This window comes from Nerophis lumbriciformis, linkage group LG16, assembly GCF_033978685.3.
Source record: "Nerophis lumbriciformis linkage group LG16, RoL_Nlum_v2.1, whole genome shotgun sequence".
Taxonomy (NCBI): Eukaryota; Metazoa; Chordata; class Actinopteri; order Syngnathiformes; family Syngnathidae; genus Nerophis; species Nerophis lumbriciformis.
This window is the reverse complement of record NC_084563.2, coordinates 32,472,371-32,494,500: the sequence shown is the minus strand read 5'-3', so window position 1 is coordinate 32,494,500 and position 22,130 is coordinate 32,472,371. Positions and strand designations below refer to the sequence as shown.

General features: G+C 40.3%; 2 protein-coding genes across 4 annotated transcripts in view; one reads left to right on the top strand and one right to left on the bottom strand.

Annotated features, from left to right (window-relative positions):
* ptpn9b (protein tyrosine phosphatase non-receptor type 9b) overlaps nucleotides 1-5,035 on the bottom strand; it is a 44,807-nt gene extending 39,772 nt beyond the window's left edge. Inside the window, exon 1 of the mRNA XM_061977029.1 lies at nucleotides 4,923-5,035. Within this exon, the coding sequence (XP_061833013.1) occupies nucleotides 4,923-4,955 (33 nt within the window). The 5' untranslated portion in view covers nucleotides 4,956-5,035. The remainder of the gene's footprint in view (nucleotides 1-4,922) is intronic.
* Nucleotides 5,036-7,185: 2,150 nt separating this feature from the next.
* polq (polymerase (DNA directed), theta) overlaps nucleotides 7,186-22,130 on the top strand; it is a 75,739-nt gene continuing 60,794 nt past the window's right edge. For all 3 annotated transcript variants that reach the window (XM_061977019.1, XM_061977020.1, XM_061977018.1), the window contains exons 1-6: nucleotides 7,186-7,475; nucleotides 7,552-7,621; nucleotides 10,468-10,745; nucleotides 10,818-11,032; nucleotides 14,594-14,770; nucleotides 18,752-18,882. In XM_061977019.1, the coding sequence (XP_061833003.1) occupies nucleotides 7,405-7,475; nucleotides 7,552-7,621; nucleotides 10,468-10,745; nucleotides 10,818-11,032; nucleotides 14,594-14,770; nucleotides 18,752-18,882 (942 nt within the window). In that variant the 5' untranslated portion in view covers nucleotides 7,186-7,404. The remainder of the gene's footprint in view (nucleotides 7,476-7,551; nucleotides 7,622-10,467; nucleotides 10,746-10,817; nucleotides 11,033-14,593; nucleotides 14,771-18,751; nucleotides 18,883-22,130) is intronic.

The window sequence follows — 22,130 nt, the reverse complement described above, 5'->3', positions numbered from 1 at the left end:
TTTACAGGAGTAGGAAGAAGTAAAGTTTATTTAATCCTACCCCTTTCCCACTTCATAGCGTTTACAAATATATACATCATTTACTGACCTTTTTATAATAAATTATCTGTGAATTAGTATATACAACAGTTTTGTAATATGTAATTAATGAATTCAGTCATTATTAATATACTGAGATGAAGAATATCTTATTTTCAATAAGGTTGAAAGTATCTCATAATTCTCCTCCTTTGTACTTTGTAAGCACTATTCATTTGAACAACCTCATAAAGTGGATCATATCAGTACAATGTTTCACTTCTATACTTAATCCATTCCATCATTTAATTCCACATCATTTTAGCTGTTTGCAATTTTACCAAATCATCGAACTTAACTATTTATGACACAATAAAAAAAATGTATGTCCATCCATCCATCCATCTTCTTCCGCTTATCCGAGGTCGGGTCGCTGGGGCAGGAGCCTAAGCAGGGAAGCCCAGACTTTCCTCTCCCCAGCCACTTCGTCCAGCTCTTCTCGGGGGACCCCGAGGCGTTCCCAGGCCAGCCGGGAGACATAGTCTTCCCAACGTGTCCTGGGTCTTCCCCGTGGCCTCCTACCGGTCGGACATGCCCTAAACACCTCCTGAGGGAGGCGTTCGGGTGGCATCCTGACCAGATGCCCGAACCACCTCATCTGGCTCCTCTCGATGTGGAGGAGCAGTGGCTTTACTTTGAGATCCCCCCGGATGGCAGAGCTTCTCACCCTATCTCTAAGGGAGAGCCCCGCCACCCGGCGGAGGAAACTCATTTCGGCCGCCTGTACCCGTGATCTTGTCCTTTCGGTCATAACCCAAAGCTCATGACCATAGGTGAGGATGGGAACGTAGATCGACCGGTAAATTGAGAGCTTTGCCTTCCGGCTCAGCTCCTTCTTCACCACAACAGATCGATACAGCGTCCGCATTACTGAAGACGCCGAACCGATCCGCCTGTCGATCTCACGATCCACTTTTCCCTCACTCGTGAACAAGACTCCTAGGTACTTGAATTCCTCCACTTGGGGCAGGGTCTCCTCCCCAAACCGGAGATGGCATTCCACCCTTTTCCGGGCAAGAACCATGGACTCGGACTTGGAGGTGCTGATTCTCATCCCAGTCGCTTCACACTCGGCTGCGAACCAATCCAGTGAGAGCTGAAGATCCTGGCCAGATGAAGCCATCAGGACCACATCATCTGCAAAAAGCATAGACCTAATCCTGCAGCCACCAAACCGGATCCCCTCAACGCCTTGACTGCGCCTAGAAATTCTGTCCATAAAAGTTATGAACAGAATCGGTGACAAAGGGCAGCCTTGGCGGAGTCCAACCCTCACTGGAAACGTGTCCGACTTACTGCCGGCAATGCGGACCAAGCTCTGACACTGATCGTACAGGGAGCGGACAGCCACAATCAGACAGTCCGATACCCCATACTCTCTGAGCACTCCCCACAGGACCTCCCGAGGGACACGGTCGAATGCCTTCTCCAAGTCCACAAAGCACATGTAGACTGGTTAGGCAAACTCCCATGCACCCTCAAGGACCCTGCCGAGAGTATAGAGCTGGTCCACAGTTCCACGACCAGGACGAAAACCACACTGTGCCTCCTGAATCCGAGGTTCAACTATCCAGCGTAGCCTCCTCTCCAGTACACCTGAATAGACCTTACCGGGAAGGCTGAGGAGTGTGATCCCACGATAGTTCGAACACACCCTCCGGTTCCCCTTCTTAAAGAGAGGAACCACCACCCTGGTCTGCCAATCCAGAGGTACCGCCCCCGATGTCCACGCGATGCTGCAGAGTCTTGTCAACCAAGACAGCCCCCACATCATCCACCCCTGGGGCCTTGCCACCGAGGAGCTTTTTAACTACCTCAGCAACCTCAGCCCCAGAAATAGGAGAGCCCACCACAGATTCCCCAGGCACTGCCTCCTCATAGGAAGACGTGTCGGTGGGATTGAGGAGGTCTTCGAAGTATTCCCTCCACCGATCCACAACAGCCGCAGTCGAGGTCAGCAGAACACCATCCACACCATACACGGTGTTGACAGTGCACTGCTTCCCCTTCCTGAGGCGGCGGATGGTGGTCCAGAATCGCTTCGAAGCCGTCCGGAAGTCGTTTTCCATGGTGTATGTATGTTCTCTATAGCCAACTATATGTATCAGTCTAATTCAGGGGTGTCAATCTCAAATACAGAGTGGGCCAAAATTTAAAACTGAACAAAGCCGCAGGCCAAGGTTGAACAAATTAACCTTTTAATAGGGACCCAAACAAGTTTTGCATTAAATATTGAGCGAGCAAGGCTTATATAACTTTATAGTGACATGCAAAATCAAGTTTCAAATAATAATAAAAATTAAAAAATATAAATGGCATAACAAATACAATTTAAATAAAAATTGAACGCCTCTTTTCTATTTGCAGACTTCTGAGGTTAAATATCAACATTAACCTTTTTGCACAGGCTAATAAATTTGAAAATAAAATAATGAATAAACCAACCATTCAGGACTTTAAACGGCTCAGTTTGCAACACACTGATCTAATCTGATGTGCCCAAGCCAGATACCTGCCATCTTTTTTTGGATGCTAGTTCATTAATGTCGGGGCTCAGGCTTTGAGCTGAAGCAACCTTCATTATCGAACGAAGGTGTTCATCAGTCATTATATCTCGTATGCCACAGTCTTGGGGGCCTGCCTCACAGGCACTGCTTTTAACGTCCTCTACGAGCTGTCGTCATGTCCGCTTTTCATCCCTTCTAAGAACGTGCCCGCCCAGTCACAAGATATGAGCGGCTCCTGTAGCACACATACGCGAATGCAACGCATACTTCATCAACAGCGATACAATTTACACTGAGGGTGGCCGTATACGCAACTTTAACATTGTTATAAATATGCGCCACACTGTGAATCCACACCCAACAAGAATGACAAACACATTTTGAGAGAACATCCGCACCGTAACACAACATGAACACAACAGAAGAAATACCCAGAACCCTTTGCAGTACTAACTCTTCAGGTGTTGTGCCAGGTAATGCACCCCCGGCGTAGAATGCACCCCCTGACGGGAGTGTTGTATCAACTAAAGCCCACACTTAAAGTTTCCACGTGCAAGGTTGAATCTATTTAAACAATAATGTTCGTGTTGGAGGAGTTGTGAATGAATGAAATATGAAATCCGTGCTGCAGTCGCTGTTGGGCCACAACATTAGGTACACCTGCAGACTGCAGCACGGATTTCATATTTCATTCATTCACAACTCCTCCAACACGAACACTATTGTTTTTGCACTTTTGGCTTCTTATTAAATAACTTTTTCAAATAGATTCAATCTTGCATGTGGAAACTTTAAGTGTGGGCTTCAGTTGATATAACACTCCCGTCAGGGGGTGCATTCTACGCCGGGGGTGCATTATCCGGCACAACACCAGGACGCTACAATATACACGCCCGCTACCTCCAAACCCCGCCGCCCCACACACACACACACACACACACCTTGTAGCGTCCCGGAAGAGTTACTGCTGCAAAGAGTTCTGGGTATTTGTTCTGTTGTGTTACGGTGCGGATGTTCTACCAAAATGTGTTTGTCATTCTTGTTTGGTGTGGATTCACAGTGCGGCGTATATTTCTAACAATGTTAAAGTTTTTTTATACTGGCACCCTCAGTGTAACCTGTATCGCTGAAGATCAAGTATGCGTAGCATTCACTCATGTGTGCGTGCCTAAGCCGCACATATTATGTAACTGGGCCAGCTCTTGTTGGACTGTACGAAAAGGGGACGCTACAATTCTTGTGAGTGGCACTGGAATTTGGGAATCTCCCGGGAGGTTTGGCGGTGTACAGCGGCACCGCCGCTGAATATGATCGACGGGCCAGCTCTAGTGTTAGTTTGTTATCGCCTCACGGGCCAAGTGAAATTACACGGGCCAGAGTTTGACACCCATGGTCTAATTGATCTTTTTTGTAACACGGTTAACGAATGTAGCGCACATTTGTAGTTATTTCCACACATTTCTGCACAATAACTCAGATATAGTTATACTATAGTAGCGAGCAGTAGAGAATGTGAAGTGGTTTGTTAAACCAAATATTGTGTGTTTTTTTCCACATACAACAACCTATCTGGACTCGATAAGAGAATCGATAAGGAATCGGTTCGATAAGAGGATTCGATAATAGGCTCGAACTCGATCATTTCTTATCAAACATCATCCCTAGACCGAACAAAGTGTGGATTCTAAATGAGGTTTATCAGATTATCGGTTTACTATCGATCCACTTGCGATACGGATATAGATGCCCACAATCTAGTCATCCATTCACTTCACAACTCTCGTTAGTAAATTATGACACTGGCAGCCACGGTTTGAAAAAAAATAAAAAATTAAGTCACACTCGAGCGACACTTGAATAGAAGCGTCGCTCTGTTGGAGCGTAGTTTATTATGTTTTACAAAAGCGTGACGGCGATGAATTTCCTTGCTGATAGCGGTTTGCATTTGCTAGATGCTAACTTGCATGTGGTAGCTAAATGCTAACGATAGCCACTCATCAACGTTAGTAGACTCGCGTACCAAATGAAGGCGTTTATGAGTAAATATGGAAGACATAAGTAGGACTATCTGGATTTATTAAATTGGAAGGGTTTAACAAGTGTTATTAGCATGATTTCACGCTGGGTTTACCGTCCCCGGCTTGTCTTAGCGAAGCGCCGTTATGCTAAAGGCACACGGGAGTCAATCGCCCCTCCAGGAGGGTCCGAGTGGGGCCACACAGACTTATTCACCACCTAATATTTTTACGGCAAGGTTAGGGACTAAATGAACGGCAACAAGACGATATAGAGAGGATTAAAAAAAACAAGATAAAACGTCGGTGAAGACGCACTTACCAGGTGCTCCTGAGCTGTCAGGGCTTCCGCCATCTTGACGCCCCGGCAGCCACTTCGCGACGGCCGCGCCCACCAACCGCTCGCTCACGCCCTTGTCCCAGGCCCGGGCTATACATACACACTCGGGGTGTGGTAAAATATCGATTCGAATTCTAATCGCGATTCTCACGTTGTGCGATTCAGAATCGATTCTCTTTTTTTTTTTATCGATTTTTTATTTATTTTATTATTATTTTTTTTTTTTTCATTTTTTTTTTTTAATTAATCAATCCAACAAAATAATGGGTTGTACTTGTATAGCGCTTTTCTACCTTCAAGGTACTCAAAGCGCTTTGACACTACTTCCACATTTACCCATTCACACACACATTCACACACTGATGGAGGGAGCTGCCATGCAAGGCGCTAACCAGCACCCATCAGGAGCAAGGGTGAAGTGTCTTACTCAGGACACAACGGACATGACGAGGTTGGTACTAGGTGGGGATTGAACCAGAGACCCTCGGGTCGCGCACGGCCACTCCTCCACTGCGCCACGCCGGCGCAGTGGCCAACCTTGAGACCTCCGATTTCGGGAGGGGGGGCGTGGTTGGGGCGTGGTTAAGAGGGGAGGAGTATATTTACAGCTAGAATTCACCAAGTCAAGTATTTAATATATGTATATATAAGAAATACTTGACTTTCAGTGAATTCTAGCTATATATATATATATATATATATATATATATATATATATATATATATATATATATATATATATATATATTTTATTTTATATATATATAAATAAGACAAATACTTGAATTTCAGTGTTCATTTACTTACACATACACACACACATAACACTCAACTACTCATTGTTGAGTTAAGGGTTGAATTGTCCATCCTGGTTTGCAAAAAATATTTTTAACCCAAATAGGTGAAATTAGATAATCTCCCATGGCACACCAGACTGTGGCACAGTGGTTGAAAAACACTGTTCTCGATCATCTGCTCTATGAATAATCCTTAAAGCTCTTTTCTGTAGTTGATACAATCGATCAATTCATGAAAATTATATAATACGCCTCCATATTTAACATTGTCGTATAGGTATTTAAAGTATGGACCAGGGGTCCCCAAACTTTTTGACTCGGGGGCCGCATTGGGTTAAAAAATTTTGACCGGGGCCCAGGCTGTATATATATATATATATATATATATATATATATATATATATATATACATACATATATATATATATATATATATATATACATACATATATATATATATATATATATATATATATATATATATATATATATATATAAAATAAATAAATAAATGGGTTATACTTGTATAGCGCATTTCTACCTTCAAGGTACTGGGATTGAACCCCAGTAACCAGCAACCTACATAAATATATATATATATATATATATATGTATATATATATATATATATATGTATGTGTGGGAAAAAAAAATCACAAGACTATTTCATCTCTACAGGCCTGTTTCATGAGGGGGGGTACCCTCAATCATCAGGAGATTCTCCTGATGATTGAGGGTACCCCCCCTCATGAAAAGGCCTGTAGAGATGAAATAGTCTTGTGATTTTTTTCCCCACACATACATATATTGCGCTCTACTACGGTATCGAGCACTATTTTTTGGATAACCTTATTAAGACATATATATATATATATATATATATATATATATATATATATATATATATATATATATATATATATATATATATATATATATTGTCTTTATAATCTGTTTTGTCATTTAACATCAATTAACATTGATGTTCATCAACGTTTAACATTGTCACATTATCGATGGGAAAATTCATTTTTAGGAGACACCGAGAGTAACAAGTGGTAGAAAATGGATTAGAAAGGAAAGATTAAAAAAAAAAAAAAAAAAAAAATACAAATAAAAAAACAACAAAAAAAACATTTTTTTTAAACTTGGGACTTCCTGTGGGCCGGATTTTGGATGCTGGGGGGCCAGATCCGGCCCGCGGGCCGTAGTTTGGGGACCCCTGGTATAGACGATAACGTACTTGGACTGACATTTGACCGTCACCTTGTTTGTAGGTAAACGTCAAATAAAATGTGTATATGTTAATATAGTTCATTTTTAAAATTTAATTATGTTGTTTTAAGTTGTTCGTAATGTATCTACGAATTTAAAATGCAAAGATGATATTTTTTGCTACCCAGACAAGTTTTTGCGGTGCCGCTATTTCCCGACGGACTGTTTTCTGTGAGGCACCGTCAGCCTTAATGGCGGTATTTTTGATTGTCAAACGAGACGTGTTTTTTTTTTACTCTCACCAATGTTAACAGTTCACTGTTCATGTTCTTGACTTTATCCGAGCGTCGTTAGAATAGTTTTATCAACCCGCGACAAGATTCAAGCCGATGTCATGTTAAGTAACGACAACCTCCCAAGAAGACGTTTGTTAAAAGCCGCACATTTACGACATGAGTGCCCCCTGCCATCCTTCGAAAAGGAAAAGCTACATGGGGCAGCATCAGATCAAAAAGAAAACATGGTAAGTTCTCTTTAATAGTCCTGGAATGTAACCATTTACATCTTTCTCACCAAGTGCCGCACTCCTCATTTAACAGCGACGAGCTAATAGACAAGGTGTCAAAAAAGGCAGACGGATCGGGGACCATAAACACAGGCGTCACAACGGTGAGTTGGACAGTATTTCACCTTTGAAAACACACCCTGTCTTAGGCTTTAGGGCACAGGTATCAAACTTAAGGCTCGGGGACCAGATCTGGCCCGCCACAAATAATCAAAAAAGCACTATTATCTTATTCATACCCCAGTAATGTCAATCATCAATCACGATTGTCTCAAAGGGCTGCACAAGCCACAACAACATCCTCGGCTCAAATCCCACATCAGGGCAAGAAAAAACTCAACCCAATGGTATGACAATGAGAAACCTTGGGCGACCGGTGCAATGGACGTCGAGTGGATCTAGCATAATATTGTGAGAGTCCAGTCCATAGTGGATCTAACATAATAGTGAGAGTTCAGTCCATAGTGGATCTAACATAATAGTATGAGAGTCTAGTCCATAGTGGATCTAACATAATAGTGTGAGAGTCCAGTCCATAGTGGATCTAACATAATAGTGAGAGTCCAGTCCATAGTGGATCTAACATAATAGTGTGAGAGTCCAGTCCATAGTGGATCTAACATAATAGCGAGAGTCCAGTCCATAGTGGATCTAACATAATAGTGAGAGTTTAGTCCATAGTGGAGCTACCATAATAGTATGAGAGTCTAGTCCATAGTGGATCTAACATAATAGTGTGAGAGTCCAGTCCATAGTGGATCTAACATAATAGTGGGAGTCCAGTCCATAGTGGATCTAACATAATAGTGTGAGAGTCCAGTCCATAGTGGATTTAACATAATAGTGTGAGAGTCCAGTCCATAGTGGATCTAACATAATAGTGACAGTTCAGTCCATAGTGGATCTAACATAATAGTATGAGAGTCTAGTCCATAGTGGATCTCACATAATAGTGTGAGAGTCCAGTCCATAGTGGATCTAACATTATAGTGGGAGTCCAGTCCATAGTGGATCTAACATAATAGTGTGAGAGTCCAGTCCATAGTGGATCTAACATAATAGTGAGAGTCCAGTCCATAGTGGATCTAACATAATAGTGTGAGAGTCCAGTCCATAGTGGATCTAACATAACAGTATGAGAGTCTAGTCCATAGTGGATCTAACATAATAGTGTGAGAGTCCAGTCCATAGTGGATCTAACATAATAATGTAAGAGTCCAGTCCATAGTGGATCTAATATAATAGTGTGAGAGTCCAGTCCATAGTGCATCTAACATAATAGGGTGAGAGTCCAGTCCATAATGGATCTAACATAATAGTGTGAGAGTCCAGTCCATAGTGGATCTAATATAATAGTGTGAGAGTCCAGTCCATAGTGGATCTAACATAATAGTGAGAGTCCAGTCCATAGTGGATCTAACATAATAGTGGGAGTCCAGTCCATAGTGGATCTAACATAATAGTGTGGGAGTCCAGTCCATAGTGGATCTAACATAATAGTATGAGAGTCCAGTCCATAGTGGATCTAACATAACAGTATGAGAGTCTAGTCCATAGTGGATCTAACATAATAGTGTGAGAGTCCAGTCCATAGTGGATCTAACATAATAGTGTGAGAGTCCAGTCCATAGTGGATCTAACATAATAGTGGGAGTCCAGTCCATAGTGGATCTAACATAATAGTGTGAGAGTCCAGTCCATAGGGGATCTAACATAATAGTGTGAGAGTCCAGTCCATATTGGATCTAACATAGTAGTGAGAGTCCAGTCCATAGTGGATCTAACATAATAGTGAGAGTCCAGTCCATAGTGGATCTAACATAATAGTGAGAGTCCAGTCCATTGTGGATCTAACATAATAGTGTGAGAGTCCAGTCCATAGTGGATCTAACATAATAGTGAGAGTCCAGTCCATTGTGGATCTAACATAATAGTGTGAGAGTCCAGTCCATAGTGGATCTAACATAATAGTGAGAGTCCAGTCTATAGTGGATCTAACATAATAGTGAGAGTCCAGTCCATAGTGGATCTAACATAATAGTGAGAGTCCAGTCCATAGTGGATCTAACATAATAGTATGAGAGTCCAGTCCATAGTGGATCTAACATAATAGTGTGAGAGTCCAGTCCATAGTGGATCTAACATAATAGTGTGAGAGTCCAGTCCATAGTGGATCTAACATTATAGTGGGAGTCCAGTCCATAGTGGATCTAACATAACAGTATGAGAGTCTAGTCCATAGTGGATCTAACATAATAGTATGAGAGTCCAGTCCATAGTGGATCTAACATAATAGTGAGAGTCCAGTCCATAGTGGATCTAACATAATAGTGGGAGTCCAGTCCATAGTGGATCTAACATAATAGTGGGAGTCCAGTCCATAGTGGATCTAACATAATAGTGTGAGAGTCCAGTCCATAGTGGATCTAACATAATAGTGTGAGAGTCCAGTCCATAGTGGATCTAAACTTCTTAAATGTCAATGAAAAGAAGACAGAAGTAATTGTGTTTGGACCTAGTGGTACCTGTGAGCTCCCCCCTGTTGACTTTGGCCCCCTGGCTTTGCATGTGAAGCCCATGCACACCAACCTGGGCTTTCGTATTGACAGTGATTTTAAATTGAACCGTCAGATTGGCACAGTGGTGAAAGCCAGCTTTATGGTTTTAAAAATGTCAAGTCAATTGTATCGAGTTTACTGTAATAAAAGAGTGGTACTGTGTTTCTATTTCCAGTAATATGCTGTAAAAACCACCATACATTTTACGGCAACATTCTGGCGACTAAGCTGCCAATTTTTGACCGCAAAATCTACAGATTTCTTTTGGCAATTGTATAATAAAATCACGCATTTATTTTCACATATTATTCACTGTTACGAGTGGCCCTCTGAGGGAAGTCATAACGGCAAGGTGGCCCTGACTGAAAAGGAGTTTGACACCTGTGCTTCAGGGGGTTGTGCTGGGAGAATCTACCCTGGCTCTTGATAAAGAGATACTGCAGGTCATGGAGGCCACAGAGCCTGCATTGAATCCTGCAGCAACCGTCGGCGGCGTGGACGCACAGAAACCGAAGAGAGCCAACTGCAAAGATCTCGCTCAGCGGCTCCTTTTCGGCGAGGACTGCGAGGAACCACAACAGCCTGTTGGGGTCCTGAAAAGCGACATGACGATACCAGCTTGCGTTGGCAAAGAAACAAAAAATGGCCATCAAGCTGAAATACTCCCCGGGTGAGCCGCACTGACATAATCGCTCCTTCCTACTGTCTGCTCTTCATGCTTTCACTGTTCTTTATGTTTCAGCATTCATAAGCTTCCTAGAAACCCAGAAAGGAATACGAGTCCGGGTCCTTCTCATGACGTCTCAAGAGACTACATCTTGTTTAGTCCCACACGCGTGGCTGCTGCTATGAAGAGGTCCAAACTGCAGCAGTCGCTGCAGAATCAGTCTGCCTCGGTGCTCACCGTCCCCAGCGGCTTAGAGCTCAGCACGCTCGCTGACACCTTACCTCAGCCAGGTGAAGCAGCACACTATTGGTGTTTTCAGCACAAGGGATAGAGCGGGGGTTTCCAAGGGGCGGCTGATTTTTTAACACCCCACGGCGCATTCTAAAAATACACTGCAAAAAGTGAAATCTAAGTAAGATGAAATATCTCAAATAAGGGTGATATTTGCTTATTTTCTGTCTGATAAGATAATTATTCTCACTAAGCAGATTTTATGTTAGTGTTTTACTTGTTTTAAGTGTTTTGGTCCTAAATGATCTCAGTAAGATATTACAGCTTGTTGCTGAGATTTGATGACCTATATTGAGTAAAACATGCTTGAAACTAGAATATATATATATATATATCAGTGACGTGCGGTGAGGTTGATGACAAACATATGAACCCTAAAGAGTATCTTATTCACCATTTGATTGGCAGCAGTTAACGGGTTATGTTTAAAAGCTCATACCAGCATTCTTCCCTGCTTGGCACTCAGCATCAAGGGTTGGAATTGGGGGTTAAATCACCAAAAATGATTCCCGGGCGCGGCGCCGCTGCTGCCCACTGCTCCCCTCACCTCCCAGGGGGTGAACAAGGGGATGGGTCAAATGCAGAGGACAAATTTCACCACACCTAGTGTGTGTGTGTGACAATCATTGCTACTTTAACTTAACTTTAACTTTACACATACAAACTGTAGCACACAAAAAAGCACATTTAATAAAAAAACGTTATTATGGTCTTACCTTTACTTATAAATGCGCCGCTGTTGTGCTGGATTAATGAACCCCCTGATGGGAGTGTTATATCAACTAAAGCCCTCACTTCAACTTTCCACGTGCAAGATTGAATCTATTTAAAAAAGTGTAACCGAGGGTTTATAAATGTCGCCTATACTGTATGAAACTACAAAATAACAAACACGGAGGCTCCAGTTTACACGAGGACCACTTTATTTACCTTCTTTCAAAAACGTCCGCTCCACTCCAACGTGTCAAAATTCCGCTCTTAGCGCCTTCAAAATAAGAGCTCAAGGCATATACTGTATAACAGCGCATAACAGGAACTTAACATCACAAAGAGGAAAGCCCATAAAAATAGGTTACAAAAGTTATTTAATAAGAAGCCAAAAAGTGCAAAAACAACAATGTTCGTGTTGGAGGAGTTGTGAATTAGGTACACCTGCAGTCTGCAGGCGTACCTAATGTTGTGGCCCTGCAGTCATTCACAACTCCTCCAACACGAGCATTATTGTTTTTGCACTTTTTGGCTTCTTATGAAATAACTTTTTTAAATAGATTCAATCTTGCACGTGGAAAGTTTAAGTGTGGGCTTTAGTTGATATAACACTCCCGTCAGCGGTTGCCTTGCATTCTACAGCGGGGGTGCAGGAGGCGAGCCTCAGCCAGTGCGTCTTTTGCAGCCGTTTTATGATCGTTCAGCACAAGAAATACGTTACACACATACAGTTGTTGACAAAATACACTGTACATTATATACCTCAGCTAACTAAACTATGGAAATGTATAATATAGTTCATATAGCAATACGGTCTCACTGCACAGCAGGCCAGCAGTTAGCCGAGTCCGTCCATGTTGAGGCACTGAGTGACGTGCCTCGACTGGCTGCTGTTCACCGCACCGTCTCTTCTCAGTATTTGAACGGCAAATGTGAAAATTCAGCGATTTTGAATAAAAATAATCTAAAACTGGTGAAGTTAAATGGAAAATAACTTTATAGTATAATCACTGGATACATTTAACAATTTAATATATATTTTTTTCTTTTTACATTTTTTTTCTTTCCATGATGGTAGGTGAGGCCCTGCCTCTAGTGACTGCACGTCACTGATATATACTGATGCAAAGCTGTGTCATCAACACTCACAAGTATAAAACTACTTTTTCAAAGTAATCATTTCTTACTTCAAGCATGAAAAAAAAATCATGATGCCGAGCGCATATCATTATGTCAAGATAATGGCACTAGAATTTACTTCATTAAAGAATATTTTTCAACATATTGAGCAAAAAGGTCATTTATTTTTTTCTACCAAGAAAAGTGAAATGGTAAATGGGTTATACTTGTATAGCGCTTTTCTACCTTCAAGGTACTCAAAGCGGGATCTGCCATGCAAGGCCCTAACCACGACCCATCAGGAGCAAGGGTGAAGTGTCTTGCTCAAGGACACAACGGACGTGACGAGGTTGGTAGAAGGTGGGGATCGAACCGGGAACCCTCAGGTTGCTGACACGGCCACTCTCCCAACTGCGCCACGCCGTCCCCACTTGTTATTAGTGAGAATATACTTATTTTAAGGTATTTTTGGGTTCATTGAGGTTAGCTAATTTGACTTGTTTTGGAAAGTCTTGACAAGCCGAATTTTCTTGTTCTATTGGCAGATAATTTTGCTTAGTTCAAATAAAATACCCCTCATTTTTGTATGTTTTTGTTGTTGTTTTTGAACACTGACTTTTTGCAGTGTACTATTAACAAAACAAACAAAAAACAACAACAAGTGGAATAAAAGAGTGACAGGTGAAATATAACGAAAAAAGTTGCACTGTACAAATTATTGACGTATTCAGGGCTCCAATTACTTCACATCAAATATTCCACTTTGAAAAAATTTTTGGGGTAAATATTGCATATTTGGAGGGCAGCACGGTGGTGGAGGGGTTAGTGCATCTGCCTCACAATATAAAGGTCCTGGGTTCGATCCTGCGCTCGGGATCTTTCTGTGTGGAGTTTGCATGTTCTCCCCGTGACTGCGTGGGTTCCCTCCGGGTACTCCGGCTTCCTCCCACCTCCAAAGACATGCACCTGGGGATAGGTTGATTGGAAACACTAAATGGTCCCTAGTGTGTGAATGTTGTCTGTCTATCTGTGTTGGCTCTGCGATGAGGTGGCGACTTGTCCAGGGTGTACGCCGCCTTCCGCCCAATTGTAGCTGAGATAGGCTCCAGCACCCCCCGCGACCCTGAAAGGTAGAAAATAGATGGATGGATGGATGGATGGATTGCAGATTTGGAAAAAAAGGCAACAAAACAAACAAAAAAAACATTATAAAAATGTATAATTCCTCTTAATCAGGAAAAAAAATGAAGTTTTTCGAACTGGAAAAATTCCCGGTTTTCCCGAAATTCCAGGAATTCCTTAATACCATTTCTCAATTAAAAATGTAACTACTTCAACATTTCTCCACCGATTTGAAAAATTCCAACACCAACCATTTCAACACATTCAGACCATTTCAAGTTTTTTTTACCATTTTCTAAAAAATTCCCGCTTTTCCCGAAATCCCCACATTTTTGGGAAATTCCCATTGAAATCAATGGGACATTTTTCAAAATTCCGCAACTCCCACATTTTTCATCTGATTCAAAGTGTTCCAACTTAAAAATATTCAGACTGTTTGGGAATTGTGTGCTCCACTTCAACATTTGTAAAAAAAAAAAAAATTCCAGGATTTCAGTTCAACGTCAGCAATGGAGCATTCACACACAGTTCCTTCAGGAATTGCCTCATCTAGTTATTATTATTAATGAATACATTTATTTGATTGTTTCTCTATGTTCTCCGCTGCACAGGCCTGGCTTTGCGTGCTCCCGACGAGCAATCCGACAAGCTTTTACTATCGAATTGGGGCTTGCCCGCTGCAGTGTTGGAGTGCTACCACAAACACAGAGTGACTCACATGTTTGACTGGCAGGCTCAGTGCCTTGCTCAAGGCCGGGTTCTGCAGGGAGGCAACCTGGTCTACTCTGGTAAGAAACTGCATGTGTACGGTATCGCCCAAAAGTGAGTACACTCCCTTTTAGCATTTCAGCAACCGTGTTTACTGTATCTTTTCATGGGATACCGCTGTAGAAAGGACTTGCATATACTTTTAGAGTAATCCGTGTACAGCTTTTGTAGCTGTACAGTATTACCTTCATATACAAGCTTAATTAGTTTGTGATGGAGCTCTTAACTCAAAACACTTGTATCTCAAATCAATATTTATCTTTGAAATCAGTTTAAAACGGCTCAATTTCAATATGTCACACGCCTTTTAAAAAGAAAAAGAAGCGTTTAGATAAGACATATTGTATAAAAATAAAACCATCAAATGTACTACTAACAACCACAGTAAGTTATGTAATAATAATGTCAATGTTTACCTTGGAGAGTGGAGATCTACGGTATCTCCTTCCAGCTGCTTCTCTGTCCAGCACACCATCAGCAGCTTGTACATGTTTTCATGGATAAATGTTTGCCGTTTAGATATTATTTCAACATTCTTGGCTGGCGTTAAACTCATTCTTGCATCACCAAGTTGGCGACACGCTCTGTCATGTTTTTCATGGTTTATGTCTTGCTTGGAAAACAAAGCTATGTGGCTCTCTCGCTATAAGCCAGTGTTTCTTAAAGGTGCCATATGTAGTAATGTGGCCAGAAATGGTACTGCAATCACGATCAAAATTCCGTAGTCCCCTCCCACTCTCCATGACTGAGGTTGCCAAATACGCAATCGAATCCTACTCCAAGGAACTACAAATGGCAATCAAGGCTGTGGGTTTCTCTTGTTTATGCTTCTTGCAAGATGGTTTACTTAATAATTATGCCACGTTTTACTGATGTCCATCCATCCATCCTTTTTTCTACCGCTTGTCCCTTTTGGGGTCACGGAAGGTGCTGCCGATTAGCCAAATGTAATTGTAAAGTTACGCAGCAATATTTTAGTCGGGACAGATTGTTGGCATTACCCTGCTAAGATGTCTAGTTTGACCGCACGGACCACCATCGAAATAATAATTATATAATAATATATAATATATATCGCATAGGCCTACTTTGATGGCAAGTCAACGCCAACAGAAAAATTACTGTCATGTTTAAGCACCGAACTATCTATTAAACAGAACAAGAAGCAAGGAATCAGGCAGAGACAAAGTTCAGTTTTGCTCATGAGGAAAACGCATGGAGCGGCACACTCAGTTACAGTCCCACCCTATGCTCTGAGGAACAGCCCACGTGCCCCCCATTTTAATCAGGAGTTCCCTAGTTACATCGCTGAGGCTGCTTCTAAAGGGAGGGGTCACACATTATGCACAATACGTGATTAATCAGAACGGAAATGTGCTGGGGGCCTTGTGATTGCGCCCTGTCTCTGCTTTGTCTGCCTGCTATTGCCTTATCTTCGTTGAGGTTGGCTGTTAGCAGGCTGAAAGACAGAAACATCTGCGGCGAGGCAACTCCTAACTTGCAGTGGAAGATAACAAGTTGTGTGCCTTTGCACGAAAAGAAAAGTACAGCTTGAGCACAATAGATAATAACTAGAGCAACGGCCTTTAAGCATAAGAGTTGTGTGATAACTTATATATAATTATTCTAACAATTACCGCCACATTTTGTTCAGCATAACCCCATGTTGCATCCGACATGGGTGGGTGGGTGGGTGGCTGAATGAATAACAAATGCACCTGCCTGTGAATCCTTTTTGTCTTGTATAGACAGAGAGTGAGGTAGGGTGCCGTTACTTCTGTTGTTCTTTTTCCATCATAGTCTGGTCCATATAGTCATGCAAATCCATCTGCATGTACAGGTAAAAACCAGTAAATTAGAATATTTTGAAAAACTTGATTTATTTCAGTAATTGCATTCAAAAGGTGTAACTTGTACATTATATTTATTCATTGCACACAGACTGATGCATTCAAATGTTTATTTCATTTAATTTTGATGATTTGAAATGGCAACAAATGAAAATCCAAAATTCCGTGTGTCACAAAATTAGAATATTACTTAAGGCTAATACAAAAAAGGGATTTTTAGAAATGTTGGCCAACTGAAAAGTATGAAAATGAAAAATATGAGCATGTACAATACTCAATACTTGGTTGGAGCTCCTTTTGCCTCAATTACTGTGTTAATGCGGCGTGGCATGGAGTCGATGAGTTTCTGGCACTGCTCAGGTGTTATGAGAGCCCAGGTTGCTCTGATAGTGGCCTTCAACTCTTCTGCGTTTTTGGGTCTGGCATTCTGCATCTTCCTTTTCACAATACCCCACAGATTTTCTATGGGGCTAAGGTCAGGGGAGTTGGCGGGCCAATTTAGAACAGAAATACCATGGTCCGTAAACCAGGCACGGGTAGATTTTGCGCTGTGTGCAGGCGCCAAGTCCTGTTGGAACTTGAAATCTCCATCTCCATAGAGCAGGTCAGCAGCAGGAAGCATGAAGTGCTCTAAAACTTGCTGGTAGACGGCTGCGTTGACCCTGGATCTCAGGAAACAGAGTGGACCGACACCAGCAGATGACATGGCACCCCAAACCATCACCCAACCATGCAAATTTTGCATTTCCTTTGGAAATCGAGGTCCCAGAGTCTGGAGGAAGACAGGAGAGGCACAGGATCCACGTTGCCTGAAGTCTAGTGTAAAGTTTCCACCATCAGTGATGGTTTGGGGTGCCATGTCATCTGCTGGTGTCGGTCCACTCTGTTTCCTGAGATCCAGGGTCAACGCAGCCGTCTACCAGCAAGTTTTAGAGCACTTCATGCTTCCTGCTGCTGACCTGCTCTATGGAGATGGAGATTTCAAGTTCCAACAGGACTTGGCGCCTGCACACAGCGCAAAATCTACCCGTGCCTGGTTTACGGACCATGGTATTTCTGTTCTAAATTGGCCCGCCAACTCCCCTGACCTTAGCCCCATAGAAAATCTGTGGGGTATTGTGAAAAGGAAGATGCAGAATGCCAGACCCAAAAACGCAGAAGAGTTGAAGGCCACTATCAGAGCAACCTGGGCTCTCATAACACCTGAGCAGTGCCAGAAACTCATCGACTCCATGCCACGCCGCATTAACGCAGTAATTGAGGCAAAAGGAGCTCCAACCAAGTATTGAGTATTGTACATGCTCATATTTTTCATTTTCATACTTTTCAGTTGGCCAACATTTCTAAAAATCCCTTTTTTGTATTAGCCTTAAGTAATATTCTAATTTTGTGACTCACGGAATTTTGGATTTTCATTTGTTGCCACTTCAAATCATCAAAATTAAATGAAATAAACATTTGAATGCATCAGTCTGTGTGCAATGAATAAATATAATGTACAAGTTACACCTTTTGAATGCAATTACTGAAATAAATCAAGTTTTTCCAAAATATTCTAATTTACTGGCTTTTACCTGTAATGTATTGTTTTTTACTCAAAGGGAAAATAAATCACCCTCAAAACTGCAGTAATGGCTTCATGTTGCATCTTAGGACCCAGCGTGTCAGACAGAGCCCTGCTTTCTACTCTCAATGACTAATTTGTTTCTGATAGTCACACAACACGTTTATTTCAGAAACACATGTCATGATTATTTATTTTAAGTTAGATAGCATTTATTTATTTTAGCACAACATAGTTTGTAAATTGTATTAAGTAATTGTAATACATTTTGATACATATGTACACTTATTTTTTTATCAGTTTTTGTCTATATGATGTTTATTTAAAAAACATTTATCATTAATTATTGTGTATTTATTTTAGCACTGCACAATTGTATATAAAAAATAGTTTTTTAATCAGCCTTGATAATAATCTTTGTGATTAACGCATGCTCTTCAAGCTGTACACTGACTACTCTAAAGTTGACCTCTTATACGTACGTACTAAACTGTAAATTGGTCGGGGTGTACTCACTTTTGTGATATGATGTGTCTCTTGAAGGGTAAAAGAGGTTTCTTTTTTTTTTGTTTCTTTGCCATTTTTAGCTCCGACAAGTGCTGGAAAGACTTTGGTGTCGGAGCTGCTGATGCTGAAACGCATCCTAGAGACTAAAAGGAAAGCCTTTTTTATTTTGCCTTTTGTGTCTGTGGCCAAAGAGAAGATGCACTACCTTCAGGTGAGGAAGACAAGCAGGAGATGGATAAATTGATGGCCATGACAGGGGTGTCTAAACTGCGGCCAGGAACTTATCTTTAACGGCCCGCAGCACATTCTAAAAGTACTGTAACAGGCAAAAAAAGAAATATTGCAATGCTGACTCTAATAACTCAAAGCTTTTCTTTGAAAATGATAATTGCTCGGAAAATAAAAATTAATTAAAATTAATGTTATTATGAATTATTAGCCTATTGAAGGCTCCAAATACCAAACATTCTACTTTAAAATATATTTTTTGGGAAAATATTACATATTTTGTGTGTTTTATTTATATATATATATATATATATATATATATATATATATATATATATATATATATATATATATATATATATATATATATATATATATATATATATTAATGGAAAACACACAAACTAATATGTAATATTTTCCCAAAAAATATATTTTAAAGTAGAATGTTATTAATAATATTTATTAATGCTATGAAATATTTTATTAATATTTGAAAAAAAGTTAATAAAACAAACAAATTTTAAAATTATATTTATTACAAATACTTTTTTGGGGAAAATATTGCATATTTTGTGTGTTTACCATAAAAAAACAAAGTTTCCTATGACAAAAACAGCATAAAACAAACAAACAAAAATAAATTAAAAACTTATAATAGACGGAAAGACCGAAAGGTGAGCTCGAGATTTTACAGTTGAAAGTAAAAAAAAACTATATATGACTTATTTTTAACACTTTTTAGAGAATTTTAGTGTGATTTTTTTTAAACTGTCATTGTTGTTAACAATGAATCAAAATCAATGTTGTTATGAATTTTGGAGCAATTAAAGGCTCCAATTACTTCACATCAAAAATTCTACTTTGAAATATTTTTTGGAGAAAATATTTTGTTTGCAATTTAAAAATAAAAATAAAACAAATATCTCTGAGAAACAATAATCGAAATTCTGTTGGGGGGGAAAATATTGCATATTTTTTGTGTTTACCATAAAAAAACAGTTTTCTATGACAAAAACAGCATAAAACAAACAAAAAACATAAAAAGATATTAAAAAACCTGACGTTGAGCTAGAGGGTTTAGTGTTTAAAGAAAAAAAAAACAATATATGACTTATTTTTAACACTTCTTGGGAAAAAGTTAGGACACCCCTGGTGGAGGATGTTGCTCAATTCCTTGACATTGCAGACTAGTTGAATGGCATCAACAGCACCTCTGTTTTATTTGATTCAACTGCTTGCCCCAAATGTGACTAGTGTCTTTCACAGACTGGTTTTGGCCTTTAGTCTATTTTATTTGATTCAACTGCTTGCCCCAAATGTGACTAGTGTCATTCACAGACTTGTTTTTGGCCTTTAGTCTATTTTATTTGATACTACTGCTTGCCCCAAATGTGACAAGTGTCATTCACAGACTTGTTTTTGGCCTTTTAGTCTGTTTTATTTGATTCAACTGCTTGCCCCAAATGTGACTAGTGTCTTTCACAGACTGGTTTTGGCCTTTAGTCTATTTTATTTGATTCAACTGCTTGCCCCAAATGTGACTAGTGTCATTCACAGACTTGTTTTTGGCCTTTAGTCTATTTTATTTGATACTACTGCTTGCCCCAAATGTGACAAGTGTCATTCACAGACTTGTTTTTGGCCTTTTAGTCTGTTTTATTTTATTCAACTGCTTGCCCCAAATGTGACTAGTGTCTTTCACAGACTGGTTTTGGCCTTTAGTCTATTTTATTTGATTCAATTGCTTGTCCCAAATGTGACTAGTTTCATTCACAGACTTGTTTTTGGTCTTTAATCTATTTTATTTGATTAAATTGCTTTCCCCAAATGTGACTAGTGTCATTCACAGACTTGTTTTTGGTCTTTTAGTCTATTTTATTTGATTCCACTGATTTCACCAAATGTGACTAGTGTCATTCACAGACTTGTTTTTGGCCTTTTAGTCTATTTTATTTGATTAAATTGCTTTCCCCAAATGTGACTAGTGTCATTCACAGACTTGTTTTGGCCTTTAGTCCATTTTATTTGATTAAATTGCATTCCCCAAATGTGACTACCGGTACTGTCATAGACTTGTTTTTGGCCTTTTAGTCTATTTTATTTGATTCCACTGATTTCACCAAATGTGACTAGTGTCATTCACAGACTTGTTTTTGGCCTTTTAGTCTATTTTATTTGATTAAAGTGCTTGCCCCAAATGTGACTAGTGTCATTCACAGACTTGTTTTTGGCCTTTTATTCTATTTTATTTGATTAAATTGCTTGCCCCAAATGTGACTAGTGTCATTCACAGACTTGTTTTTAGCCTTTAATCTATTTTATTCTACTGCTTTCCCCAAATGTGACAAGTGTCATTCACAGACTTGTTTTTGGCCTTTAGTCTATTTTATTTGATTCTACTGATTGCCCCAAATGTGACTAGTGTCATTCACAGACTTGTTTTGGCCTTTAGTCTATTTTATTTGGTTCAATTGCTTGCCCCAAATGTGACAAGTGTCATTCAAAGACTTGTTTTTGGCCTTTAATCTATTTTATTTGATTCTACTGCTTTCCCCAAATGTGACAAGTGTCATTCACAGACTTGTTTTTTGCTTTTAGTCTATTTTATTTGATTCTACTGATCGCCCCAAATGTGACCAGTGTCATTCACAGACATTTTCTTTGGCCTTTAGTCTATTTTATTTGGTTCAATTGCTTGCCCCAAATATGACTAGTTTAATTCACAGACTTGTTTTTTACCTTTAGTCGATTTTATTTGATTCAATTGCTTGCCCCAAATGTGACAAGTGTCATTCACAGACTTGTTTTGGGCTTTTAGTCTGTTTTATTTTATTCAACTGCTTGCCCCAAATGTAAATAGTGTTAGGATTTGATCACGGTGATCCCAGGATGCAGAGACGAGAGGCAATGTTGAATAATAAAAGGGGAATATTTAATAAGTCCAACAATTGCAACAAAAGGCGATGGGGCAAAAAATGCACACCATGACTAATCAACAAAAACAGGTTCCACAGTGGTCGGCAGGGAGGTAGGCCAGGGCGCACTGAACACAGCAATAAGTCCAACACAAAAATCCTCTTTACCTCAGGGGGGGCTAGGAAGCAAGCACAAAGAGGTGAGGGATTACAGGAATAAGGAGTGGCAACATACCCGGACTGATGAAACGAAGCAGGCACATGCACGTGGGAGGTGCAGGAGACAATAACCGGCGAGGCCAAGCTGACCGTG